Source organism: Notothenia rossii (assembly GCF_949606895.1).
Source record: "Notothenia rossii genome assembly, chromosome: 4".
Lineage (NCBI taxonomy): Eukaryota > Metazoa > Chordata > Actinopteri > Perciformes > Nototheniidae > Notothenia > Notothenia rossii.
Genome location: NC_136902.1, coordinates 18,841,063 through 18,867,647, shown reverse-complemented (window position 1 = coordinate 18,867,647; position 26,585 = coordinate 18,841,063). Strand labels below are relative to the sequence as shown.

The window sequence follows — 26,585 nt, the reverse complement described above, 5'->3', positions numbered from 1 at the left end:
TTGACATGAAGTTTAAAAGAGAGACAGTCATCAAGCAAGATACCAAGGTATTTGTAACAGGCAACAATAAATTAATTGACAGTGTAATTGGTAGGTGCAATCAATAACCCTGTTTAGTCTCTGTTGAATACATTGACAGACATTACAAGTTTCCTTCAAGATAGCCTACTTGCACAGTAGATTACATTTACCTGCATATGAGTGATAACCATGCACCTCATTTTCAAAGTTATTGACAAGTGCCATTCTATATAAGTAGCACTGTTGGTTTGAATCTAATCTAATAAGCCTCTTTAGAGTCCCTGTATTTCAAAGGAAAATGTATTTTCTTAGACTTAATAATAATAATGTGTACTAGGATGTTTCATGACTACGGCACCAGTGGCAAACAGAAAGATAAACAAACTGAAATTGTGCACTAGCTTGAAATAGCCACTAAACTCAATGATTGCGGGAAAATGGCAGCATTTAAAGTGAAACTTCAGAGTGTGCCTTCCTGGCCAAGTCTCAGCAATCATAAAAAGATTCTGACCAGTCGACAGAAAACAGTGAGATACATTTCCTGTAGGTTTTTTTCAACAAATGTTTAACTAAAATAAATGTTGTTTTCATGACAAAGAAAGGCTGCACATCTTTATACTGTATATGTTGAACTGGAAATAGCAAATGAAAGCTAAAGGATTACTGAGACAGTTCATTTGTTTTTTCCTTTCCTTTTTACTTATGTGGATTCCATTTTATAGATGTCAAATTACAAAAAGAAGTGAATAAAAAAAGAAGAATAACCCAAAGAAATGCAAGAAATCAGAACAAGAGAAAATAATCAAATGATTCATGAATTAATGTATCACTTTTAGTGAATGGTGCTTTCACATCAATGTGAATGCAGCAATCTGCAATTCACTTTTTGGCGTTACATTTTTTTGGGGCTCATGTTTTGAAGCAGGGACCTGAAATATGCTCCATGTTTTCCTGCAGTAACCCGCCCTCGTCCTCTTCGTCTCTGTCTGCACCACACTGAGTGAGTGGGTGCTGATGGAACATGTGCGATCTCTCAGCGTAATGCACTGCAACGTTAAAGATCAGGTTGTTAACACCATGATCAGGGACTGCATTAGTGGCACTGGGCACTCCTTCACTGTACTGCTGAAATGGCATAATTGACTTAGTCAACACATACAACCACTCTTGGACACGCACACACGCACGCACGCAAACACACACACACACACACACACACACACACACACACACACACACACACACACACACACACACACACACACACACACACACACACACACACACACATACACACACACACACACACACACACACACACACACACACACACACACACACACACACACACACACACACACCATGGTTTGCCCCTGCTTCCATTCAGACACCCACACTCACTCCCACATTATTGAAACTCAAATACCTGATTAAAATTAAAGCCCACATGTTTTGAATTAAAAAAGGTCTATAAGCAGACTCATTAACAGTTGTTTATTTTAGTCATTTTAGTTGACCTTTTATTCTCTTTTTATACTTTTAACAGCTAATTCTTGCTGTCGCATTTTCTCGTATCTTTCTCTTTGCCTGTCTTTCAAGACACCTACATAGGGCATAGCGTTAGAACAAGTAGGCCTTATTTCTATCTCGAATCTTGAGACAAAGTTGTTACTGCCATTATAAGACTTGGTGTGTGTGTGTGTGTGTGTGTGTGTGTGTGTGTGTGTGTGTGTGTGTGTGTGTGTGTGTGTGTGTGTGTGTGTGTATGTGTGTGTGTGTGTGTGTGTGTGTGTGTGTGTGTGTGTGTGTGTGTGTGTGTGTGTGTGTGTGTGTGTGTGTGTGTGTGTGTGTGTGTGTGTGTGTGTGTGTGTGTGTGTGTGTGTTGCACGGTTACCATTTGTGTCTGCTAATATATGCCCAATGTACACATGTATATATATTTTTTACATATTTCTGCAAATCAACTTAGCTTCTTGGTGACTGAAATTGTACAAAAAGAGTAAAAGTTGTTGGGAAATTGCTTTTATTTAGGAATAGAGATTCATAATTTTCCTATTCCATCTATCACACAGACATAGAGGAAAGACAAACCACAGCCAGCAAGATGGGAGAGACAGATAGAATGTGTTGAGTAGACCGAGACAATTTGGCAATTGCAACAATGGTCTCACAGATATAGCTGATTATAGCCAGACTTGCCAATGAGGGCTGCATGCTGGAGAGACAGATTCGAGTTGTAACCTGGAAGAGATGGAGGGGGGTGAGGAGCTTGATGAGGATTGCATTGAGCCAGTGAACAATGGGCAGAAGGAAAAAGGCCCCGCCAGAAACGGAAATGGATAAATCAGGTTGGGAGGGAGAGAAAGAGGGAGTGAGAGAGAATGATAGAACATGTACGAACGAGACAATGGCTGAAAAGGGAACACATTGAAGACCCAATGGGGCCATGTATGCTGTAGTCCAGTTAGATTTATGTGAATATCTGCAAACAACTTGTCTTCAACTTTGAAAATTGTATTCACGCTCATCCCTTGTTCACTTGAGTTGTAGTAAGTTATATTCCACCATTGCTAAAGGGCACACTTTCAGTTGAAGGTACGTTGTTGATTTTGTTGTATTATTTGCATGTGTGATTTGTTTGCATTTCTTTGGACTGGAGAACGACATGCTGAGAGAGCTGGAAGTTGTGAAGGTGATAATCAGGTGTAATCAAGGCTAGCTCTGGACGCCTGATTCTCTTTGGCAGGGAACAAAGAAGCACTTGCCAGGGGTAGAAAGGTCAGGTGCAGAGGATGCAAGAGATGGGTAAATAGGAAACGTAAGCACTTCTTTAAATTAACAAACTGTGCCAACGTTTCTGTACGCCCAAAGGTCGTCATTCCTGCAACCTCACTGCATTTTATGTCACTGACACTCTCTTATGCTCGTGGCGACAGCTTTTTGATCTCGGTGCAAGGTGCTTCTCAATCTAACAAGAACAACACAAAAAATACTTTAGACTTTAGGCAAAATGAACACAATGCTGACAAATGATTATAATATTAATATTATATTATTCTCTTGGAGTTAATGTAACATGGCAAACTTGTTATAAAAAAAGTACCCTTTTTAAAGATTTAGCCTGATACAGACAAATATTAGCGTTCATTTGCAGTATTGATTCTGGTCACCTTGTGAATAAAAGTCTAGTGTTTGTCACGTAAAAAAGTTATTGTCAGAGTCAACTAATTTGTATTCCGTTCTTTTACCGTACTTAAAAAAAAATCACAAACATTGTAAAGGTAAATGTAGTTTTGATTTTCACAATTGCTGGGTCAAGACCCCAAAATGATTTGAATACTAATGTCTTGTTCTAATGTATCTACATGCTGAGTGAGGAAACCTTTTGCAATACTGACTGGCACTGTATTAAAGTTTCCATGGGTTTTTCTATCAATTCTCATAATAACCATTTACCATTTTGCTGTTCCAACCTGCTAATTGTTTTAAAGAGTATCTTGTTTTGTCACCCACAAAAACAGACATTCTTCTGTTGAAACTATAGTTCAGGTTTGTGTCCACACTGGAGTAATGAGGGGGGTGAAACATAGGCAAAAGTATGCAACACTACACTCCTTCACCTTGAAATGGCAGTGGTCCCCTTGATAAAAGGCTAATAAGCCTAATCAGGCCTGATTAATTACATCGATAGGCACTGCGTTTGCCAGCTTATTTGATGGCTTTATCTGTGTTGTGCACCGGGCTGAGGCGATGATGGTGTTCCTCAGGAGGACCTGGAAACATTTCGCACAAGTGAAGGTTACTGGTGCTAGAAAAAAAGAAGGTGGGATGTTTCTCAGGGCGTACAGAGCAAAGAGTTGACTGAAGTCTGAAGGGCAATGAAACATGTCTGAGGGCTTGTGTCAGGATTTGGTGATAAATAGATAAGATATTGTGAACTTTAAATGTGTGCTCTATGCTGTTTTCTCATCCCAGAATGACCCTTTACTAGGAACTGTGCCGTGTCAGTCTCTGGAAAATAAAGTCCAGAAAGTGTCTGTCCCCCTCTGAATAATAACACATGTACTGAGGCTTGAATTGGACTCTTGAGAATAGCAATCATTCTCCTCTGAGGCCCTTTTCAAATCCCATTCTTTTAGTCATTACAAGAGAAATCAATGTGGTCTTAAGCCATATAATCACAGCCGTTAACCTGTGCAAGGGATTGAACTGCTGCTGCAGTTTTATTGAAAATAACAATTATATATTCATTATTAGTTTGAAGCAAATGTCAGTGTGGTGGATTGAGAACTGGTTCAGGTTTGAGATCACAATTCAAATGAGGTAGGCACATTATAATGTTGACATCAAAATGATTACAATGCACCTGATATTCTGCAGTGATGGACCTGGACAGCAAGAAACATCTGTGTTCGTCAAATTTAAATTGGAAATATAAAAACAGAAAGATAGATGACACTTGTATAAGTTGTTACAAGTTCACTTGTTTCAAAAATCTACATAATTGGATGTAGTTGTACTCCCTCTGTTTGTGTGTGTTTAGTTCATTTACATTTAAACATACAAAACATGATGTACGCCTCTGGGTTTTCTTAATTTCGTTTAGAACCACTTGAGAATCCCTTTGTTGCCTTTTGTTCTGCATTAACTACAGCCTCTGCAGGCTTTCTCCCTATGTGGTACCTCAGACATCACAGCCTTTGGGATGCAGGGAGCCATGTGTTCTATATTTATCTTTCTTTATGATTTATTAATAGTCTCCCCAGTATGCGCAGTACTAAAAATACAGTGGAGGCAGAGCACCACATTCAGCATCTGGCTAGGAAGGGAGTATGCGAGCTGAGCAATGATTTGTCAAGTCAGCAGCTTTCTGCTGTAACATCATGCACGTCTGGGATGATCCAGGGTTTCAGGTTACCTCGCTACGCAAACTACTCTCTGACTCAGCACTTGAGTGACCCACCTATCCTATACATTGATTACACAATTCAGCAAGTGTTTCAATCAGTGTTTATTAGTGTTTAAATTGTGCGAGAAATCTCATCACTTTTTCTCTTTTTTTCTTCCTAGTATGAATACTTCAATGCGGTGTTGATCAATGAAGTTGACGAGGAGGGGAACAGCGTTGAGCTTGGAGGAGAATTCCTCCTGCAGCCCAATGACCACTTCAACAACCTGTCAGTCAACCTGAGTCTCAGCACGGTCCAGGTGCCCACCAACATGTACAACAAAGGTATGTTGACTACCTCCAATTTATCTCACAGTCACTCTCGTTTTATGTCCCTGGACGTGCTCTGAGGTCCTCTTCAGCTGGCTTTTTAAATATCCCTAAAGTCCCCCAAAATAAAATGGGTGAGATCGCTTTTATCCATTACGCTCCCAAACTGTGGAACACCCTAGCAGGAAACATCAGAGAGGCCAACTCAGTGGACATTTATAAACGACAGCTAAAGACACATCTTTTTAGATTAGCTTTTTTTTTAGCAACCCCCCACTTTAAATGTACTTTTAGTCTTTATTATTTACCTACCTGTTTTATTTATTTTATAGGTTTTAATTTTTTATAAAAAATAGCTTTTTATTTCTATTTCTGTTGTACCTATATGTTCACTTTGTTTTATGGGGTTTTATATTATATTTTGTATTGTTGCATCGACTCAGTTGTCTTGTGCCTTATCTGTCAGAGAGAAACCATTATTTATTTTTATTTTATTTGTATTATCATACATTTTACCTCCTTGTGTCTATTAACCTGATAACATTTTATACTTTGCTGCATGTACCTTTTAAAGTTCTTAACAAATAATCTGAGGGGAATTTCTTGTTGTTTGTTTTTAACTGGTGATGAGTCATTTTGTAAAGCACTTTGAGCTGCACGTGTTGTATGAAAAGTGCTATATAAATAAAGATGTATTATGATTATTATTATTATTATTATTATTATTATTATTATGATAAAGGTGTAATAAAACACATCATGACCATAACATATCATGTACATCTTAGCCTCCCACGACCAGATATTTTTGCTGAATTCTTCAATAATTTGGATTAGTAAAATCCTAACAATCCGTACTACAGTTATTATGTGTGCATGTGGATGTGTCCAGAAGAGGATTTGAGTTCATTAACTGTAACTCTTTGGATCATCCCTGCCACACACTGACTTAATTAGCAGTAAAATAATCAGACATTCTGCTAATTTACCATCCACTCAAGTCCAACCCATGAAGTCATGGCCTAGCACAATGCTCAGTGGACAGAGTGAATGTCATGTCGGCTTAAGCCAAGCTACCAGAGGCGAAGAAATTATATGGAGGGAGAGGAAAAGAGGGATAAAGCAAATGAGATAGAAAGTAGGTTAAGTCAGACTGATGGAAGGTCTGAGCAACAGATTAATTATAGCTAGGTGGAAAAAAGGGAGAAAGCAAGTGAGAGCGACAGGAGGAGAGTGAATGAAATGGAAAGGAATTGAATGAAAGGGCTAGGAGAGTGAAGCTGGCAGGCCGATTCAGGGAGAGGAAGACACACACACACACACACACACACACACACACACACACACACACACACACACACACACACACACACACACACACACACACACACACACACACACACACACACACACACACACACACACACACACACACACACACACACACACACACACACACACACACACACACTGAGAGAACTTAAGAGTTTTAGATCTCCAGGCTTTGTTAACTGATAGTGATAATATGGATGGTGTTGGCTGAGACTGCCGGGAGTGCAGTGCCTTGGTGGGCGAAGCATCACGGAATGGGGGGGTGGGAACATTTTTCAACATACTTTTTAATTGTTTTTTACTTTGGTATTCATCTGCAATTTCTGTTGTATCTATTGACACAGTAGTGAACAAAGAACCTTTGTATTCCTCTTCTGTATTTTTTTGTATTTGTATGTGTGGTACATATTTTTTTCTTGCCACAACTGTTTAATATGATAAGAAGAATTATGATCCATTCAAACCAGTTATAGAAAAAACCTCTACAGGTTTGAAAGCTTAACAGATGGCAAACGCTGCAAATGAACCTTTTATAACATGAACAAGATTTTGAGAATGAGGGCTGTGTTCTTATATCAGTACTGCTTTTTTCAGATTACATCCGACTATATTTCTGACTCCCCCCCCTGCACGTATAACAAGTCACTGTTGTCTGAACCTGTTTTTTATGCGGCTGAGGAGCTGGCTGCAGCCTGTGTACATCATAAATGGTTTGATGGCAGCCGTGATGTATTAGGGGTTGAGTCCATGATAGCAGAGAGCTTCATGCCCCCAGAGATTAATCGCAGGAAAAACACACCACATCGAGCATCCATCTTCCAAACTCCCATTGCAACCAAAACACAACATAGACCATCATGCTTTATGAGGCTACATGACAGGAACATGTGCCATGTACGCAGTGAAGCCATGCACACATTTCCAGCATGTCGATACACTCTAATGTCCATGTATACCTTTATACTCTCTGAGATGGAGTAGTGTTCACATTCCCGTGAGCATGTGCACTCATCACTTGTCACTACTCCCTCGTTTCTACTTTTGCTCTCTCCTAACCCTTGTAAAGCTATTAAAGCAAAGTCAATTCGATCTGATCACTCTGACTGTTGCAGTGGGAAACCTACACAGTTCTACTTTTAAACATTGAGCACGTGTGATTATAAAACATCATGTGCGCTCCTTTGATCAGATCGAATTAAGGAGAGCATTAGTTGAGATGAATATAAATGACAGCTTAGGGGGAAAGTAGAGCCCATACTCCCTGCCTCATCATGACGAGTTCAGTTGCAATAGACACTCAGACTGCACCAGAAGTGACTGTATTGTTGTGTAAATGGAGCCTGGATCACATCCAGCCTCCTCTCCATTCAACCCCACTCCATAGAGGTGGATGGGTGTTTACTATCCAGAGAGGGCTTTAGTGTACTAGATCCAGAGGACTAATTCAATCATGGCTTATTGGCATGACAGCAGAACAATGTTGCCAGCATAGAAGATGATGGGAAATCTGTTATCTGCTTTTCTCTCTCTGTGTCCATTAGGTACTTGTCTGTGTGACTGTCCCTCAGTAATGTTCTGCCTGCCTTCCTGGCTTTCCTTTTTTATCTCTCTCTCTCTACATTCTTTTGTATATTCCCCCTACTGTATGATTGTGTCTGTCTGTCTGCTCATCCTTTTTCTCCTTCTATATTTTCTGATCCAGGCAAAATTGTGGTAGTAAGCAACTGTAATAGGCTTGGCTGGCAAGCCAGTTCATTCTTGACTAGTCTTGCAACCCGTAAATTGAAAAGGGGTTCCAATGATTGGATATACCCCACCATACATCACAATCAGTTTGGATAGAATTGTAAGCAAACGCTATATCATGTATTATCTGTTTTAGTTTTATTGTGATTGAATATAGCTGCTGCCTCGTCAAGTTGTGTGAAATAATGAAACTGAGTGACCAGAGCTGCAGACAGGAGCTGGGGAAAATCAACAATAGAAAACTGTTTAAATGAAGTCCAGCCTTATTATGGTTTTCCATTTATGCAGCTTTTTCGCTTTAGCTGTCTAGTTTGCAAGCTATGTGTGGCAGAGAGTTCTTCAAGTTCAATGGTGGGTGTAAAAAACAATACTAAGCCAAAGTAAAGGTAAGGCAGTCTGAGCAGCAAACACAAAGACAGAATTCAGTATAGTCTCACAGTAAGTGTACATTAATATGATATGAGTATTTGTATATCCAAACAAAGATCTCACAAAGTAAGATTCAGGTCTTAACGCTATTATCAATCAAATATGGAGTGACTGCATGTTACCTTTGTAGGGCAGAATAGCCTACCATTTCTTCCATTTCCATTCTCTTTTATCTTTATAATAATTGTTTCTTCACTCATCTTTTCACTCTGTTTTACTGCAAACATTTGTCCCTGTTTCCCTGTGTAATGAATAGGCCCTGATAGTGATCTTCAGAGGTGCAGTGTATGATACGATATGAGTAGTTGAGCAGGCACCAGAGAATATCTTCCAACCTCCTGGACTGTAGAACAATAGTAAGCTTTTTACTGAAATGCTGTTTTATTTACTCTCCATACTTCTTCATCTCTTTTTCTTGTTCCCTTTAATCCTTAGACTCTGCAATCGTCAACGGGGTGTTCTGGTCCGAGGCCTTGAATAAAGTGTTTGTTGATAACTTTGAGAGGGACCCATCACTCATCTGGCAGTACTTTGGCAGTGCCAAAGGCTTTTTCAGGCAGTACCCAGGTAAGTGTGTTTGTAATGATAAAGCAATGTAAGGTAGTGGCTATTGAATTTGAGTGTGTATGTATGTTTGTAATTAAGTTGCTGTCTTCCCATAGCAGAAATACATGTGTAAAGTATTGTTCAGTCACTAATAGCTAGAGACTTGAGGCTAGCGGGGTGAGAGTAAAGGAGTAGAGGGGAGAGTAGAGAGAATAACAGAGAGATAGGTGAGAGAGTTTATAGAGATTAGAGTGGGTGAAGATGGATAAAATTAAGATTTTAAGGTGAAGTGGAAAGAATAAGAACAGGGGTAGCATAATAATGAAAAGTAGCCTATTGAATGGACTTGGTGAATATTTTAATATTCTCTGTAGCACACAATATTAGAAAACAAATGGAAAGGCTCATTTTGTTATCTTTTGACCTCTTGAAACTGCATACGAATGCTTTTAATTATGCCTTTTATATAACACTTCCCATTCTATGTCTGACATATATATTCTTTGCAGCTCTGGCTATCAAAAGGCTTCCTCTCAGTCCATTGTTAGTTTCCTGACCTGGAAGCCTCCAAAGTCACAGCTGCATAAAGACTCTACATTCTTTCTATTCTATCCCTTAAAGTTCACCATAATGAACCGACGTGAACAATTCTGTGTGCAATTTTGACACAGGAAGAGTTTCGAGAGAGGGATGTTGCTGTTGAATTTTTCAGTGTATTTGTTGAAGCTCTCTCAGCACTACATTCACCTCCATTGTACTGGAAGGACATCTAAAATCTTTATCTGCATGGCCACAAAACACAAGAAGTAATTGAGAAAATATGTTTGCTCTTTTCAAATCTGGCGAACAAAATCTCTATAAGGCATGTCGTGTGATTGGGCAGAGAGCCTTTAGGTCTCAAAGAACCGTCTCTCAGGCCACCATATTTCTCTTTCAGCCAAGGCAGCAGTTTGTTTTCCTGTGTGACAAATGATGCAACTCTAGCAATATTGCAGTTCATCATTCATCTTTTGACTTGTGATGCTGACTTTGTCTCTTCAAGGGATCAAGTGGAAGCCGGATGAACACGGGGTCATTGCTTTTGACTGTCGAAACCGGAAGTGGTACATCCAGGCTGCCACCTCTCCAAAGAATGTTGTTATCCTGGTGGATGTCAGTGGCAGCATGAAAGGACTCCGGCTGACCATCGCCAGGCAGACGGTCTCCTCCATACTGGACACTCTTGGAGACGACGACTTTTTTAACATCATTGCTGTAAGTCAACGCAGCTGCAACATAAACGACTTAACCTAATTTTATAGATTCTCACACACACATGCACAACACACAGGCCAACATCCACTCCTCCTCAGATCAGAGGAAATGCTGGAACGAATCAGCTTTCTTTCTTGTCACGCTCACAACCAATTAGCAGTAAGCTGAATGAAGATTTGAATTGCAAAAGAGACAGTTGTGATTGGGTCCTGCCTTAGGCACCGAAACCATTGTTATCGCATCTCAGTCTGATGAAACTCAATGTGTGTGTGTGTGTGTGTGTGTGTGTGTGTGTGTGTGTGTGTGTGTGTGTGTGTGTGTGTGTGTGTGTGTGTGTGTGTGTGTGTGTGTGTGTGTGTGTGTGTGTGTGTGTGTGTGTGTGTGTGCGACCACTCACTGCTGTTTCACATCAAAACGTAGCTAGTCGCTTTGCCAGCCGCCATTATTTTTCCCCACAGAACAAAGTCTTCATTATCGTTTGTTATCCTAATCATGTTATTTTGAAAATTATTCTTTTGAAAAATAACGGAAAAGAGGATTTAGACAATCAGGCAGAAACATATTGTTTTCCCCGAACACTCTTTAAAAGGATGTGTCATTTTGACTCATCTGTTTCTTTCTTGTTTTGATTCCTGCTACGTATTCTGTGTTACCGTCTTCTCCTACAGAAGACACAAAATGTAAAAGTTATTATGGTTTTTTAGAAAAGTCTATCTATTGTGGTGAGAGTTGTTTCATGTTGCACGGTATACAAACACAAAGACAGATATTCACAGATGAATATGCACACACACACTTGAGGGTAATATTGCTGGCTGTGGAAGAACACACTTCTATTCTCTTTCTCGGTCTTTGAAGTCTAATTCACGCTCATGCATTAAATTATGAGTATTATCACAGTATTGCAGGCATTGGACACATTGTGTACAGAACAGTGTGTGCATGTGTGTGCGGTTTCCATCAAGATGAGGGAAGTTTCTAACATCTTCACAGTTTGCATTTGAAACATAAGATTAGACATATCTGTAAGTACAGCAACATGTAAATCGACAACAAACTGTAACTTTAATTATTACTTTTGTTTCCTACAGTATAATGAGGAATTGCATTATGTGGAGTCGTGCCTAAATGGAACATTGGTCCAAGCAGATGTCCCCAACAAAGATGTGAGTCTTTCTCTCCTCTTCTTCTATTGTTTTCTCATGTTACTGTCTTTCGGAAATCAGCTGTTACTTCTATAATAATACAAACACAATGTCAATGGTAAATGAATGTAAGCTGAACAGAATTCAGTACGAGTTGTGCGTCTCGCATATGGTATGTAACCACGGTGTTATTTACATTTATATTGAGCATGTGTATGAGTGAGAGTGTGACCTGTTAATCAGCCTGTTTATGAACTGGGTGGTGATGCTGCCAAAGTGATTTCCAGATGGCAGGAGAGAGAGATTAGTGGCTGAGCTGAGTGACTTGTGTCCTTAAAGGGGAACTCCCATGATTTTTGAAGTCTGTTTACAAGTTTAAAGGTGAAACATGATTTATAAAGCTCTGCAACATCTGATAAATAGCCTCATTATGAGTGATCACTTGAGGTAACACTTCTTCAATCTGAAGTTTGAAAATGAAATACATCTTGGCATGTGGAGTGCACACTCCTCTGCTCTTGAGGCTCGGTAATGTAGAGCCAGTTTTTCGACAAGGTAGAATAATATGTCGAATAGAAAATAAGATATTTCAAGTATGTTTCAATGCTTATCAGTGGAAGACTCTTTTCATTATGGTTAGACTTTTTCCTAAGGCAGTTAATGGTATAGATATTATGTGGTATGGGGAATGTTTGTATGTCTAACTGTGTTTATGGTTATGTATGCCATCACGGTGGTTACAATACTTTTTTATTAGGATGGCAAGAGGAGAATCCTTCAGTTAATGTGACATGATTCCCTTCTTCATCGCTGAGACTCTGCTCCTTTCTTTATCGGCTCTGCCTGCATGTGCCCACTAATAATTCTATCTCATCCAAATTCTTTAAAATTCCATTTAAAGACAAAATCTATGAATATAATGAAATGCAATGACGCATTTCTTTTTTGCCCGGGCCTAACCTTTGGGATACAGCTTTTGCACGGAATCCTTTCCATGTTTTAGGTTGATTTCTGTTTATTTCATTGCACACATGCATATGGATTAGCATTTTGTGCTTAATTCCAGATGGTGGTTTAATGTAATGTGATTCAGCCAGCTAAGAGGGGAAGGCAGTCTTTGCTAGTAGATAAAGCTAATGTCATTTACTTCAGCTGGGGGCAGTCGGTGACTATCACACTGGAGACTTAAACTTAGTGACATGTGTTTCCAAAATGTTTTATTTCATACCCAAAGTTCAACCAGGCCATAAATACCTGTTGTCAAGATTTCATGGGCACACATGCCCCTATTACCAGATATAAAAAGCATCTGAAGAAGTGCAATCCATCCTGTCTGATTAGAACTCACATCCACATTAGCTCCTGGCTAATTAAAGCCTTAAGCTAAACACTTGTGATTTTCACCATTATCTCTATTTAACAGTCGTGGGCTTAGACTCAGAGCAGTCCTCTGAAATGCAGCTGAAGGACTGCTCTAGTTATGCCACCGAAAGTCTTCTAACAGATTACGGATGCAGAAACTAACTAAATAAAGTCAGCACATCCAGAAAGAATGAAGGATTCGTTTGCAGCTCAAACAGCATCAACAAAGTTTAGGTAAGAACATACTGAAACGGCTTCAATTTTTTTTTAGACATCGGCATATACGACCATAATCATAATCTTTCAACTGCATTTCAATGACGATATGCCCCTTTAACTGCAGTACCTTATACATGTTTGATAATGTTTGATGTGTCCTACAGAGAAAACTCACAATTTTTGCTCAGAAAAACCACCACTTTTTTTTCATGCATTTATCCGAATTGCACCTGCCCCTTTGTTGAGATAAGTATTGCAAGTTGCAATTGAAGCTATGTTAGTTCATTCATGTATATTCCCCTGTGTCTAGGCCTTATTAAAGGTGTCTGAGGCATTCAAAGGTTTGATGTTATATGTACATTTCAGAGCCTTGTGGTTCAGCATAAAAGGTTGGGCCTTTTCAGCACTCACGCACAGACACACCCCCCCCCCCCCACACACACACACACACACACACACACACACACACACACACACACACACACACACACACACACACACACACACACACACACACACACACACACACACACACACACACAAACTCTCTGAATCTGCCACTTTAGTGTTCTGCTGTGCCAGGGATTGAACATAGCCCACTGTGCTGAGACAAATTACTTCGATCCAAACACACAGAATCTCACTCAGACACACACACACACACACACACACACACACACACACACACACACACACACACACACACGCACGCACGCACGCACGCACGCACGCACGCACGCACGCACGCACACACACACACACACACACACACACACACACACACACACACACACACACACACACACACACACACACACACACACACATTTTGTCTTTGTCATGTTGAGGTGTTGTCAGGGACGCTAAAGGTTGTTTTTGTAGACATTTATTTGTGTCTTGCTGGTGCTAGGTGCTGGTGTGTGTTGTTTGTCTGTCATGATTGTGTTTGCTCCCAAGTGGGAAAGCTAGAAAATGGCCTTATGCTGCTTGGGCTCCCTACTGTGTTGAGAGACTGTTCTCCTCCCCTCAGTAAGGAGCAGAAGGCTGGAGGGGATGGATGTATTGTAGAGTGATTGAAGGGAAAGGTGTAGAAAAATAAGACTCTGGGAAGATGATGGTGTAGGTGGGGTTTAAGTCTAAGGGTTTCTAGACACAACATTTTTATTGCGATTAGAAATTGACATACTGTATGTAACAGGGATGCTTATTTCCATAGATGGAAATGTTTTCAGGTAGTTGGAGATCCAGATCCAACAGGAACTGATCCAAATGCCAACAATTGGATCTTAACCCCCTATAAATAGATTTAATTGGATAATGGGCTGTGTCCATCTGACCATGTGTGTTTGTGTGTGTGGTTGAGAGTGGGTTTTGCCTCCCGGCTGTGGCAAATAATGAGACATGCACATGAGACCTGTTAGGTTGCTGACAACATTAAGTTCATCATTTATTGCCTGAGAGATAATGTATCCTTTGTGGCATAATCCCACAAGTGCATACACTTCCAAACACACTAAACCAGATTGAACAGGAGGTGTGAGCGAAGCATATTAGCTCTTTAAGTATGTGGCTTTTTACTCCAAGATAATGTGGCAGTTTGCCGTAAAAAGTCTCTTAGGGCTAAGTTAAAGAGGGTGTTAGACCAATATTACAATCTTTGATCCCACACAAATCAAGCTAAGCGAAATATAAGTTTTATCTGTGTTAAGAGCAAATTCAATCAGTATGTTTCTTTTTAATATTTCTCCAAACATGAATAATGACTTCCAATTCTGTTTCATTCTATGTATTTCACCCTGCACTGCCTTCTCGTCACCATGGTTTTAATGTTTCCTTCCCAAACTGTATTTTCCCAGCATTTCCGGAAACACCTCCAAAAGCTGTTCGCAAAAGGCATTGGTATGTTAGACATAGCCCTGACTGAGGCCTTCAACCTCCTTGGTGACGTAAGTAATACACTCATGCATTACCACACACACACACACACACACACACACACACACACACACACACACACACACACACACACACACACACACGCACGCACGCACACACACACACACACACACACACACACACACACACACACACACACACACACACACACACACACACACACACACGCACACGCATACACGTGCACACTCACACACACACACACACACACACACACACACACACACACACACACATACAGAAGAGAAGGTGTCGGGCACAAAATGAATTAGCGCACTGTAATTAATATCTTAATCAATAGAATCATGCAAAAATCAAGTAAACAAGGCACTCGATGAGTCAGATTAGTGGTTTGACAACTCATTATGAACAACCAATTAATCAAACACACACGCACACAAACACACATGCACTTACCTTCTAAATGCTCATATTTCAAAAACAAAAAAAAGTGTATATTATAATACCCAATATCTTTGTTGCTCTCCGTGATCTTGAGAGATAATGCACTCCCAGGGTTGATGTCTTTTTAGCTTGTATGCATGGAGAAAACATGTTATTATTCCATTAGCTTTTATAACACAGTTAGGTCACATTACTGTATATCTACTGTATGTATTTCATTTTTTTACCACCTATGTTAATGTCCCTCCCTATCTCTGTTTTGCTCTTCATCACCATCTCTCTCTCTGTTTCAGTTCAATGAGACTGGAAGGGGAAGTGAGTGTAGCCAGGCCATTATGTTGGTGACAGATGGGGCAGTGGACACATATGATGCCATCTTTGCCAAGTACAACTGGCCAGACAGAAAGGTAATGTATTAAACACACACACACACACACACACACACACACACACACACACACACACACACACACACACACACACACACACACACACACACACACACACACACACACACACACACACACCCCACATTCTTGTACAATTGGGTCCACTACTAAAATAAAGTGAGATCAGCTTAGTTCAATGTCTTATAACCTCTAACCTGTTCTTCCAATGGAGAGCAGTGTACTTATGCCCTCCTGTGGATATTAATTACTTTTTAAACTGTGAGGGCTGTCTGTCAGAAATGTGGAATTAGAAAGTAGATCAATTTGACACAATTGAAAAGGATACCAAGGGTAAAAGTACAGTGTAAAGGTTTACATGGTTGTCACATTGATAACACATTCTTAAAAAGTATTCTAACTACATCAGAAATACAGTTTCTAGAGAGATATTACGCATTAAATCTGACCAAAAGGATTGAGAGAAAGGCTAGCAGGATCAGTGTTTACCATTGTTTTGGTCACAATTCAGGGCATGTTTTTGCCAAGTATTAGTATTTGCCTCAGTTGTTCTACAAAGTTTTAAAAGCAGAAGGTATTGAGCTAACCCAGTATGGGGTTCTTTCAGAGACCTTTAAGACAGAGTTAAATATGGCCCTGTCTCTGAGGACTGAGCTTTCTCTCCACTGTCCTGCAAGGTAATTGGGGTGCTCTTCTGACAGGCCATTGAATGAAATGGTGGGAGAGCGAGTCAGGAGATGGAGGGAAGAAAAAGGGTTATTCTTAGGTCATTCTCCATTTGTAAAAGAAAGCCTACGGGGTCTTCACCCTTAATAGGTTGAGGATGGAAGTGCCATGCTTAAGGCAATGGTAGATGAACACACGCAAAACACACATTGTGTATACATGCATATGAACTTCCATTGTCCATTGTCTAATGTCACATTATTATTTCATTGTAATCTTCATTCTGTTAGCGTATATGTTTTTGCATTTATATGGGTGCTGATGTGTTACCATAAAGGCTGCATTTGGTTTGTCATGTGTGTGCGTATGCTGTCGAAAATGCTTGCACCCCCCTCCAACCTCACTCCCGCCTCAAGGCTGAACAGCAGTGAGTGGAGAGGGGACAAGGCTGCTAGATAGTTCCATTTAGAAGAAGCCCCGCTGATAATGGAAGTCTTCGGTCTCTGTCACTCTCTCCCGTCGCTCTCTCTCCCCACTGCTGGTTTTTAATGGCTTTCTCCCAAACACCCTTATAGCCTCACCACTGTATAGCATCACACTGAGAATATAGGCATGCTTTGCGAAAACTGTTATTGAATGTCTGCATGCAGATGGCATTTATTTCAAAAGACGAAACAAAAGATCATAAAGAAAGTGTTTCAGGGAAAAATAATGTCTTCTGAAAAAGAAACACTGGAGAACTTGTAATATATTACGTAATGAGATTATTTTTCATGTTACACAAGTGATTGTTTTCAGAGAGATCAGATAACCGCCTTTAGTAGATAAATACTGTTGCTAAAATGTATATTTATTTTGCTCTCCAAACCCTTTATTTTATTTAAACAAATTAGTGACTCTGTCTTTTAGCTAACTTAAAACGTGTGTGTGTTACTGATCCAAATAACTAAGTTAAAACAAAGTATACAAGTATCAGACATACATACAACCTAATGCTGACATAAAGCTTACACATTTTAGATGGATTTGTGTTTAGTCTTCATTTTATCATATTATACGTTTTGCTTGAATGTTTTCATGTCAGATGAAAGCTGGTCTCACTTGGTCACACTTTATATTTCAGGTTGTCGTTTTGCAGAACAGTACAGAATATTTAAGCTGAGTGGAAGGAAAAAAAACAGTGCTACAAACAGGCAGAGAATATTATTTTTAAGAGCACTGATTACAGAACATATGGGTGACCCAAAGGCTATTTTAATATTATGCAATGCATCTACCTTTGACTGAAAAGGGAGTTGTCCACATCTTAAAAGGATAAAAAATACCCAGCTACAGTGCCTTGCAGTTAAGATCAGGAACAAAGTCAATTTAAGTGGACATTTGACAGAGCAGCATCCTCATGCAGGCGCTACCGCAGCATCTGGACTAAAACCACCAGACTCAGGGACAGTTTCATCCCACAGGCAATAAGACTGTTAAACACCTGAACTTGAAACAACATCCATAATATTAATCTGGCTGCTACTTTAAAATTATTTATCTATTTACCTAATATAGCATTCCAATAACTTGCATATAGACTCTTATTGCACTATTTCACTTTCTTTCTTTTTTTCTTTCTTTTTGTATTTACTATTTACTTGCACTATATTTTCCTGTTTATCTGTGTTCTGTGTTGCACTGCTGGAGAAGCCTGTGACTTAAGATTTTCATCAGGATAACTACACTGTAGCTATGTTCGTATGACTAAATAAAGAACCTTGACATTGACCTCCCTCAAAAAGGCAATAATAAATGGCGGTAATTTGGGAGTCCCAAATCTTTTACATGTCCTAGTAATATTATAGAAACACCTGGACAGCATTGATTAGAACCATATTGGTGGTCTCCATTTCCTGGAGCACCACATTTCTTTAGCTCAGGAGCGTAGCCTAGCAAAGTTTGCGAGACAAATTCCATAAAAATAATGTGTGGTATGGCTTAAGGGCAGCTTTGCTTTTATAAAACATTTTTGGGAGATATAGCAAGACATCTTTTTTGGGCTGTAATGAGTCACATGCATTTTAGATGGGCGCCATTGCACCCAAATCCCTGCACAGGCCAGCACTGATTGAGGGGACTTGTTTTGTATCCATAAACACAACTGGGGGCAAGGTGAAGCTAACCCTGCCAACCTTTGAAAGATGCTCCATAGTGTGTGTTTTTACCAGCATGGACTGACCTTGAAGGTGATGGACAGTTACTGTAAGAAAAATGTTGGCTATGTGTACTTACCTCTGCCTTAGAGATTGATATGGTGGGCTGGAAAACAACCTTGCCCATACCTGCTGGTGCACATTCTTTTGTGCACTGCCCATATTTTGCCGACATTGTTGCTTTTGAACAAATAATGAAGGGCTAACCATAACCATAGAGACATTAGACTTGGTGAAAGGCAAAGTATGTCCTTTAATAATAATAATACTGTAGAGTGGAAGAAAAAAAACAATGCTACAAACATGCAGAGAATATTATTTTTAAGAGCACTGATCACAGAACATATGGGTGACCAAAAGGCTATTTTAATATTATGCAATGCATCTACCTTTGACTGAAAAGGGAGTTGTCCACATCTTAAAAGGATAACAAATACCCAGCTACAGTGCCTTGCAGTTAAGATCAGGAACAAAGTAAATGGAAATGTACTGGACAATACTGTACATGTCTTACACACAGCTCAAACTGCTCTAATAAAATCAGTCTAAAAATATTAGATTGATTTTCAGATTAAAATATTATTATATTACAAACTAAGAGCCTGATTAAAATATGATTAATTCTTGAATCTTTGCCAAGACTGATAAAGTTGGACTTATTTAATAATTTCATGGATCACCTGCTTTTAGCAATAGTAGAAAAAAGCAGACTTTAAGATAAGAAGTTAATTAAAACCAAAACACCGATTTAAAAGATGTGTGACATTCAGCCGCTATTTTAAGAAAAGTATTTTTCAGGGTAATTTCATGAAGTTCTATAGCTTGAATGACTTGTACGTACCACTGTGGTAAACAACATACAACAACATATAACATCTATAAAATCCAACACTTTAATCCAAGAATAATTCATAAAGTGCTTCGGCTCATCCATCAGACAGTGCCTTTATATAAACTAAACAATACCCTTTCAGGAATCAGCCCTAGATTGTTGCGTTTTGCATTAGACCATTAACATAAGAGCAATTAGCCACGATCACAATGTTTTAAAATATACATTTAACACACAGTTACGGATATTCATTCATTCATGGTGTCAAAAGACACCTAACACAAGTACTTACAGTCTTAATACATTTGTCAACGTTTTTGCGAATGTTTTCACTGGAGAATATATTATTAACTTATTGGGTAAAGTGCTGATTACATAATGTAGGAGCATGAACAAAAATATTTTTTAGGGTGCCTGTGTATGCATGGATACACAGATGTGTGCGTCGATGCATTTTTATTCTTGCAAGCATGTGAATTTTTATTCCAGCCTATGTAAAATGTGTGCAGTCAAGTAGGATGAAGATTGCATGCTGCGGCTCCAGCCCCAACTAGATTTTAACTTCAGCTTCCTTAACTCAGCTGTAAACCTCGTTCATATTTAATAACCTGCCGGCTGTAGTTTGATCTCTGTCTTGGCTAACACTGAAGGAAAACACATAACTATAAACAGAAGATCACACTGATACACCATTTACTCGAAGCCATGTTGTGCTTTTCTGTCACTCTGGCAATGAAGTTATTATGAAAAGAGAATGATTCTGATCTAGAATCTAGATAACGCGGGTTGCTTTAAGATGAAAACTGTACTTATTCACAGTCAAACCTTTTTTCAGTTGATAATAGAACACAACTAGAGAATGCAATTCCGGAAGAAATTGCTAGTGGGAATGCTTTATGCTGAAAATCTGACGCTAAACTGTTGAAATGTAATGTGGAAGAAAAAAAGTGAATCATTTAGATTGAAATGATACATGAACACTGGGGGCTTGAATGTGTGATGAGAGAAGAAAAGAAAGTGAAAAGGCTTGGAATAGCAGCAGAATATTTGAACCGCAAACTTCTGAGCTAACTTGATGGCGAATGATCTGTCGCCATGGCAACGGCATTTGATGACACCTCATAATACGCTTAGATGCGTTGATGGCTGCATTGTTATCAAACCTGTGAAGTTTTGGGCTGTTTGGAGTATTTTCACTGAAGTTATGAGAAAACCGTGTTTCAAGGCGAGCATTGTGTTGCCATGGCAACAGCATTTGAAGAAATCTCAAAACTGTCCCGTAGATGTCTTCACGGCTGGACTGTTAGCACACTTGTGAAGTTTGAGTACTTTTTGAACATTTGCATAGGAGTTATAGCGACATCATGTTTTATGGCGAGGGATGCGTTTCCATGGAAACGGCATATGGTGAGATCTCAAATTTGGGGTAGAGCTGTTGAGGCATGGACCGGTGATATACAAGTGAAGATTGGGGGACGATTGGACCGTGTCCATTGGACTTATAGCGACATCATGTTTTATGGCGAGGGATGCGTTTCCATTGAAACGGCATATGGTGAGATCTCAGATTTGGCGTAGAGCTGTTGAGGCATGGACCCGGGATATACAAGTGAAGATTGGGGGACGATTGGACCGTTTCGATGGGACTTACAGCCACATCGTGTTTCATGGCGAGTGGTCCGTCGCCATGGCAACGGCATTTGATGACACCCCATACTACGCTTAGATGTGATGATGGCTGCATCGTTACCAAACCTGTGAAGTTCTGGGCTGTTTGGAGTATTTTCACTGAAGTTATGAGAAAACCGTGTTTCAAGGCGATCAATCAATCAATCAATGTTTATTTATATAGCCCAATATCACAAATGTTACATTTGTCTCAGTGGACTTCACAGTTTGTACAGAATATCAGTATGACAATACGACACCCTCTGTCCTTAGACCCTCACATCGTACAAGGAAAAACTTCCAGAGAAAACCCCACAGTTTAAAGGGAAAAATGGGAGAAACCTCAGGGAGAGCAACAGAGGAGGGATCCCTCTCCCAGGACGGACAGACGTGCAATAGATGCCGTGTGTAAATTGAAAAGATAATACATTTGCAACATAGGTAGTCCAAATGTTTTGAAATGCATGTGTGTATAATAAGAAGATGAATCCACGAGGATATCCATCCAGGACTTATGATCCAGGACCGCAGCCACGACTCAAGATCCAGGACTCGCAATCCATGACACAGGACCGCAGGATCATCCATGACTCCGGATCCCGGCGTATATAGACACCAAAAAGAAAGAAATTTGGGGAAGCTGGGTTAATCGGAACATGAGAGTACACAGGTATAGACAGAGAGAAGGAAGAAGTAAGATGTCCCCCGACAAACTAAGCCTATATCAGCAAAACTAGGGGCTGAATCTAATCAGCCCTAACTATAAGCTTTATCAAAAAGGAAGGTCTTAAGCGCACTCTTAAAAACGGATAGGGTGTCTGCCGTCCGAACACAAACTGGAAGCTGATTCCACAAAAGTGGAGCTTGATAAGAAAAGGCTCTGGCTCCCATTGTACTTTTAGAGACTCTAGGAACAACCAACAACCCTGCATTCTTGGAACGCAATGCCCTAGTAGGACAATAGGGTATAATGAGTTCTTTAAGGTAAGATGGCGCCTGCCCATTAAGGGCTTTGTAGGCGAGAAGAAGAATTTTAAATTCTATCCTGTGTTCTATAGGGAGCCAGTGTAAGGCAGCCAGAACAGGAGTAATGTGGTCCCTTTTCCTAACTCTGGTTAGTACACGAGCTGCAGCATTTTGAATCAGCTGAAGTGACTTGACTGACTTCTTGGTACACCCTGATAATAAGGAGTTACAATAATCCAGCCTTGAAGTAACAAATGCATGGACTAGTTTCTCTGCATCGTTTTGAGGCAAGATATGCCTGATTTTTGCAATGTTACGTAGATGGAAGTAGGCGGTCCTTGGAATGGATTTTATGTGGGTGTTAAAGGATAAATCCTGATCAAATATAACACCAAGATTCCTTACAGTCTCACTGGAGGCCAAATTAATGCCATCCATAGTTAATATATCTTTAGATAATTTGTTTCGTAGATTCTTCGGGCCAAGTACAATAACTTCAGTTTTGGTCGTGTTTAACATCAAAAAATTTAAGGTCATCCACGTTTTTAAGTCCTTGAGGCAGTCTTGAATTTTATTTAGATGATTAATTTCATCAGGCTTGATTGATAAATATAGTTGAGTATCATCCGCATAACAATGAAAGTTTACAGAATGATTCCTTATAATATTGCCTAACGGAAGCATATATAGGGTGAACAAAATAGGTCCAAGCACTGAGCCCTGTGGCACTCCATGGCTAACTTTGGTTTGCATGGAAGATTCATCGTTGACACGTACAAACTGAGAGCGTTCAGATAGATAAGACCTAAACCAGCCTAAAGCAGTTCCCTGTATGCCAACTAAGTGCTCTAGTCTTTGCAATAGGATATCATGGTCGATAGTATCAAATGCAGCACTAAGATCGAGCAAGACAAGAATAGAGACAAGTCCCTTGTCAGAGGCTATTAGAATGTCATTTGTGACTTTAACCAGAGCTGTCTCTGTGCTATGTTGTGTTCTAAAGCCAGACTGAAAATCTTCAAATAAATCATAGTTTCTTAAGTAATCACACAGCTGTTTTGCGACTGCTTTCTCAAGAATTTTTGAGAGGAACGGAAGATTAGAAATAGGTCTATAGTTGGCTAAAACCTCTGGATCGAGGTTGTGCTTTTTAAGAAGCGGTTTTATCACTGCTACTTTGAATGATTTTGGAACATAGCCTGATAATAAAGACATATTCATAATATTTAATAAAGAAGTGCTAATTAATGGAAAAACTTCTTTTAACAGCTTAGTTGGAATCGGGTCTAAGATACACGTTGATGGTTTAGAAGAGAGAATCATTGAATTTAATTGTTCAAGGTTTATGGCTGAAAAGCATTCTAGTTTACTATCTAGTGTAATATTATTAGAACTTACGTTTCCGGGAGCTGTTGATAACACTATACTGGTCAAAGGCAAGAGGTCATTGATTTTGTTTCTAAGAGTAACAATTTTATCGTTAAAAAAGCACATAAAATCATTACTACTGAGTGCTATGGGAATAGAAGGCTCAGTCGAGCTGTGGCTCTCTGTCAGCCTGGCTACAGTGCTGAAAAGAAATCTTGCATTATTCTTATTCTCATCTATTAATGAAGAGTAGTATGCTGCTCTCGCTTTACGCAGTGCTTTCTTATATTCATTGAGAGTAATATGCCAAATTAAACGAGATTCTTCAAGTTTAGTGGAACGCCATATCCTTTCAAGTTGTCTCGACTTTTGCTTTATTTTGCGGGTTTCGGCATTATGCCATGGAGCTAATCTATGTTGTTTTATTTTCTTCTTTTTCAAAGGAGCAACAGAGTCTAATTTTATTCGCAGCGCATCTGTAGCACTATCAACAACATGATCAATTTGGGGTGGTGTACATTTTGTATAAGTTTCCTCCCCTACATGCAGACATGCTATCGAGTTAAGTATTGGTGGAATCTCTTCCTTAAATTTGGCTATAGCACTAACAGATAGGTTTCTGCTGCAGGAGCTTTTGGCTAATGCTTTGTAGTCTAGTAACAGTACTTCAAAAGTTACTAAGAAATGGTCGGATAAAGCAGGATTATGCGGTTCGACTAATAGTTGCTCAATTTCAATACCATAAGTCAGAACAAGGTCAAGAGTGTGATTATAGCAGTGGGTTGGTTTATTTACACTCTGACAGAAACCAACAGAATCTAATATAGAGTTAAATGCAACAGTAAGGCTATTTTTATCATCGTCAACATGAATATTAAAGTCACCTACGATAATTACTTTATCTGTTTTAAGTACCAAAGCTGATAAAAACTCAGAGAATTCTGATAAGAATTCTGAATAAGGACCTGGTGCACGGTACACTGTAACAAATAAGATTGGCTGCAAAGTTTTCCAGGTCGGATGCGTAAGACTGAAAATGAGGCTTTCAAAGGAGGTATAATTTAATTTTTGTTTAGTATTGATAAGTAAACTTGAGTCAAAGATTGCTGCAACTCCACCTCCTCGGCCCGTGCCTCGGGCAATATGAGTATTGATATGGCTGGGTGGAGTGGCCTCATTTATGCTGACATATTCTTCATGTCTCAACCAAGTTTCAGTGAGACAGCATATATCAATATTATAATCTGATATTAAATCATTTACCAGTATTGCTTTAGATGCTAGAGATCTTATGTTTAAGAGACCACATTTAATCTTCCTGTTTTGTTGCACTGTAGTAGTTGTTACATTTACTTTTATTAGGTTATTATGTATGACACCTCTATTAGGTTTTACCTTAAATTGTCCTTGGGCAGACACACACACCGTTAATATTGGGTATTTTATTGGGGTCGGGATTCCTATGGATGACTGCCTAGGAGAGAGCGCAGAGAAGCGTGTAAGACTGCGACTCTGCCTCCTGGTCTCAACTCCAGTTTGTCATGGATTAAGTCCACAGAGCCCTGAAATGTTTGCCGAAATGAGATTTGCACCTTCCAAAGTAGGATGAATGCCGTCTCTCTTAATCAGACCAGGTTTTCCCCAGAAGGCTGTCCAATTATTCACGAAGCCCACATTGTTTGCTGGGCACCACCAAGACAACCAGCGCTGAAATGATGACATGCGGCTATACATGTCATCATTGATCAGATTGGGGAGGGGACCAGAGAAGATTACGGTGTCCGACATTGGCGAGCATTGTGACATTTGAAGAAATCTCAAAACTGTCCTGTAGATGCCTTCACGGCTGGACTTTTTGCACACTGCTCTCTGAAGTCTGCTGCTCTGAGCATGTCAGTTGGAGTGAGGACATCATCGTGTTCCATTGCACAGGTGTTTATAGTTGAGCTAACGAGGTGCCAAGACTTCAAAGGCTTCATTGTTCTGAATGAGAGATGAACCTCTTACATGTGAGCGTTTTGTGGAAGAACCGTAACAGATATCTGTGAAATTTGAAACGTGAAGCATATCAATGAAGTTGAGTATCTGAAGTGTAATTTTTGTGTAGTTTCGGGTTAATAAGGTGGACTTTTTGGCAGTTTAACTAAAGGTGCGTGCGGCTGCTGCCGTGAGGAAATATCAGCCTGAAATTACGATGGGCTTTAATGGAGGAATGTTGAACGTTTTTGTCACTTCATGCCCTCAAAAAGCATTTTTTTTTTATTATTTTGCTTAATTATTTGTCATTTTTCAAGCTACGAGATGTTTTTTCCTACGTTGGTCATGATAAATTATGTCTCAGGAATGTAGGGTTTGGGAATTATGGCAGTTTAAAAAAAATATATGAATGCGAATTTCAAGCTGTCCTCCACTCTAGCTGTGACATCATACACTCTAGTTAATGTTCAAATGTGAAGAAAACCTCTAAAACAAGGTCTGAACGATGTTTAATATCTCTAAAAGTAAGAATCAGATTTAAAAGTTGTTTTACACGAATAATGTCAGAAAGATGTGTAACATTTTAAAGTTAGAATGAGGTGTCTGAGTGAAAGTATGAATGAACAGTTAGCAGTTAAATTGCATGAAGATTTGTTGAAGTCTGAAGATTTTCTCCATTGACTTCAATGTTAAAAATTTGATGTATTATGGAATGTATCTCTGGAATTATGAAAGTTATGAATGAGAAAAGTAATAGCCGTCGATTCCCGACCGAGCTGAACGTTTTGATGTTGGAACTGAGTTTCTGCGAGTTTCAATGCGGGAGGAGAAGCGCGGCAAAATACTGGCGGAATAACAAAAATGTTGTGCGTA

General features: G+C 39.5%; 1 protein-coding gene across 1 annotated transcript in view; it reads left to right on the top strand.

Annotated features, from left to right (window-relative positions):
• LOC307036272 (voltage-dependent calcium channel subunit alpha-2/delta-3-like) overlaps positions 1-26,585 on the top strand; it is a 112,622-nt gene that overhangs the window by 40,904 nt on the left and 45,133 nt on the right. Inside the window, exons 5-10 of the mRNA XM_079676420.1 lie at positions 5,092-5,254; positions 9,182-9,313; positions 10,335-10,546; positions 11,638-11,712; positions 15,129-15,218; positions 15,927-16,040. Coding sequence (XP_079532546.1) covers positions 5,092-5,254; positions 9,182-9,313; positions 10,335-10,546; positions 11,638-11,712; positions 15,129-15,218; positions 15,927-16,040 — 786 coding nt within the window. The remainder of the gene's footprint in view (positions 1-5,091; positions 5,255-9,181; positions 9,314-10,334; positions 10,547-11,637; positions 11,713-15,128; positions 15,219-15,926; positions 16,041-26,585) is intronic.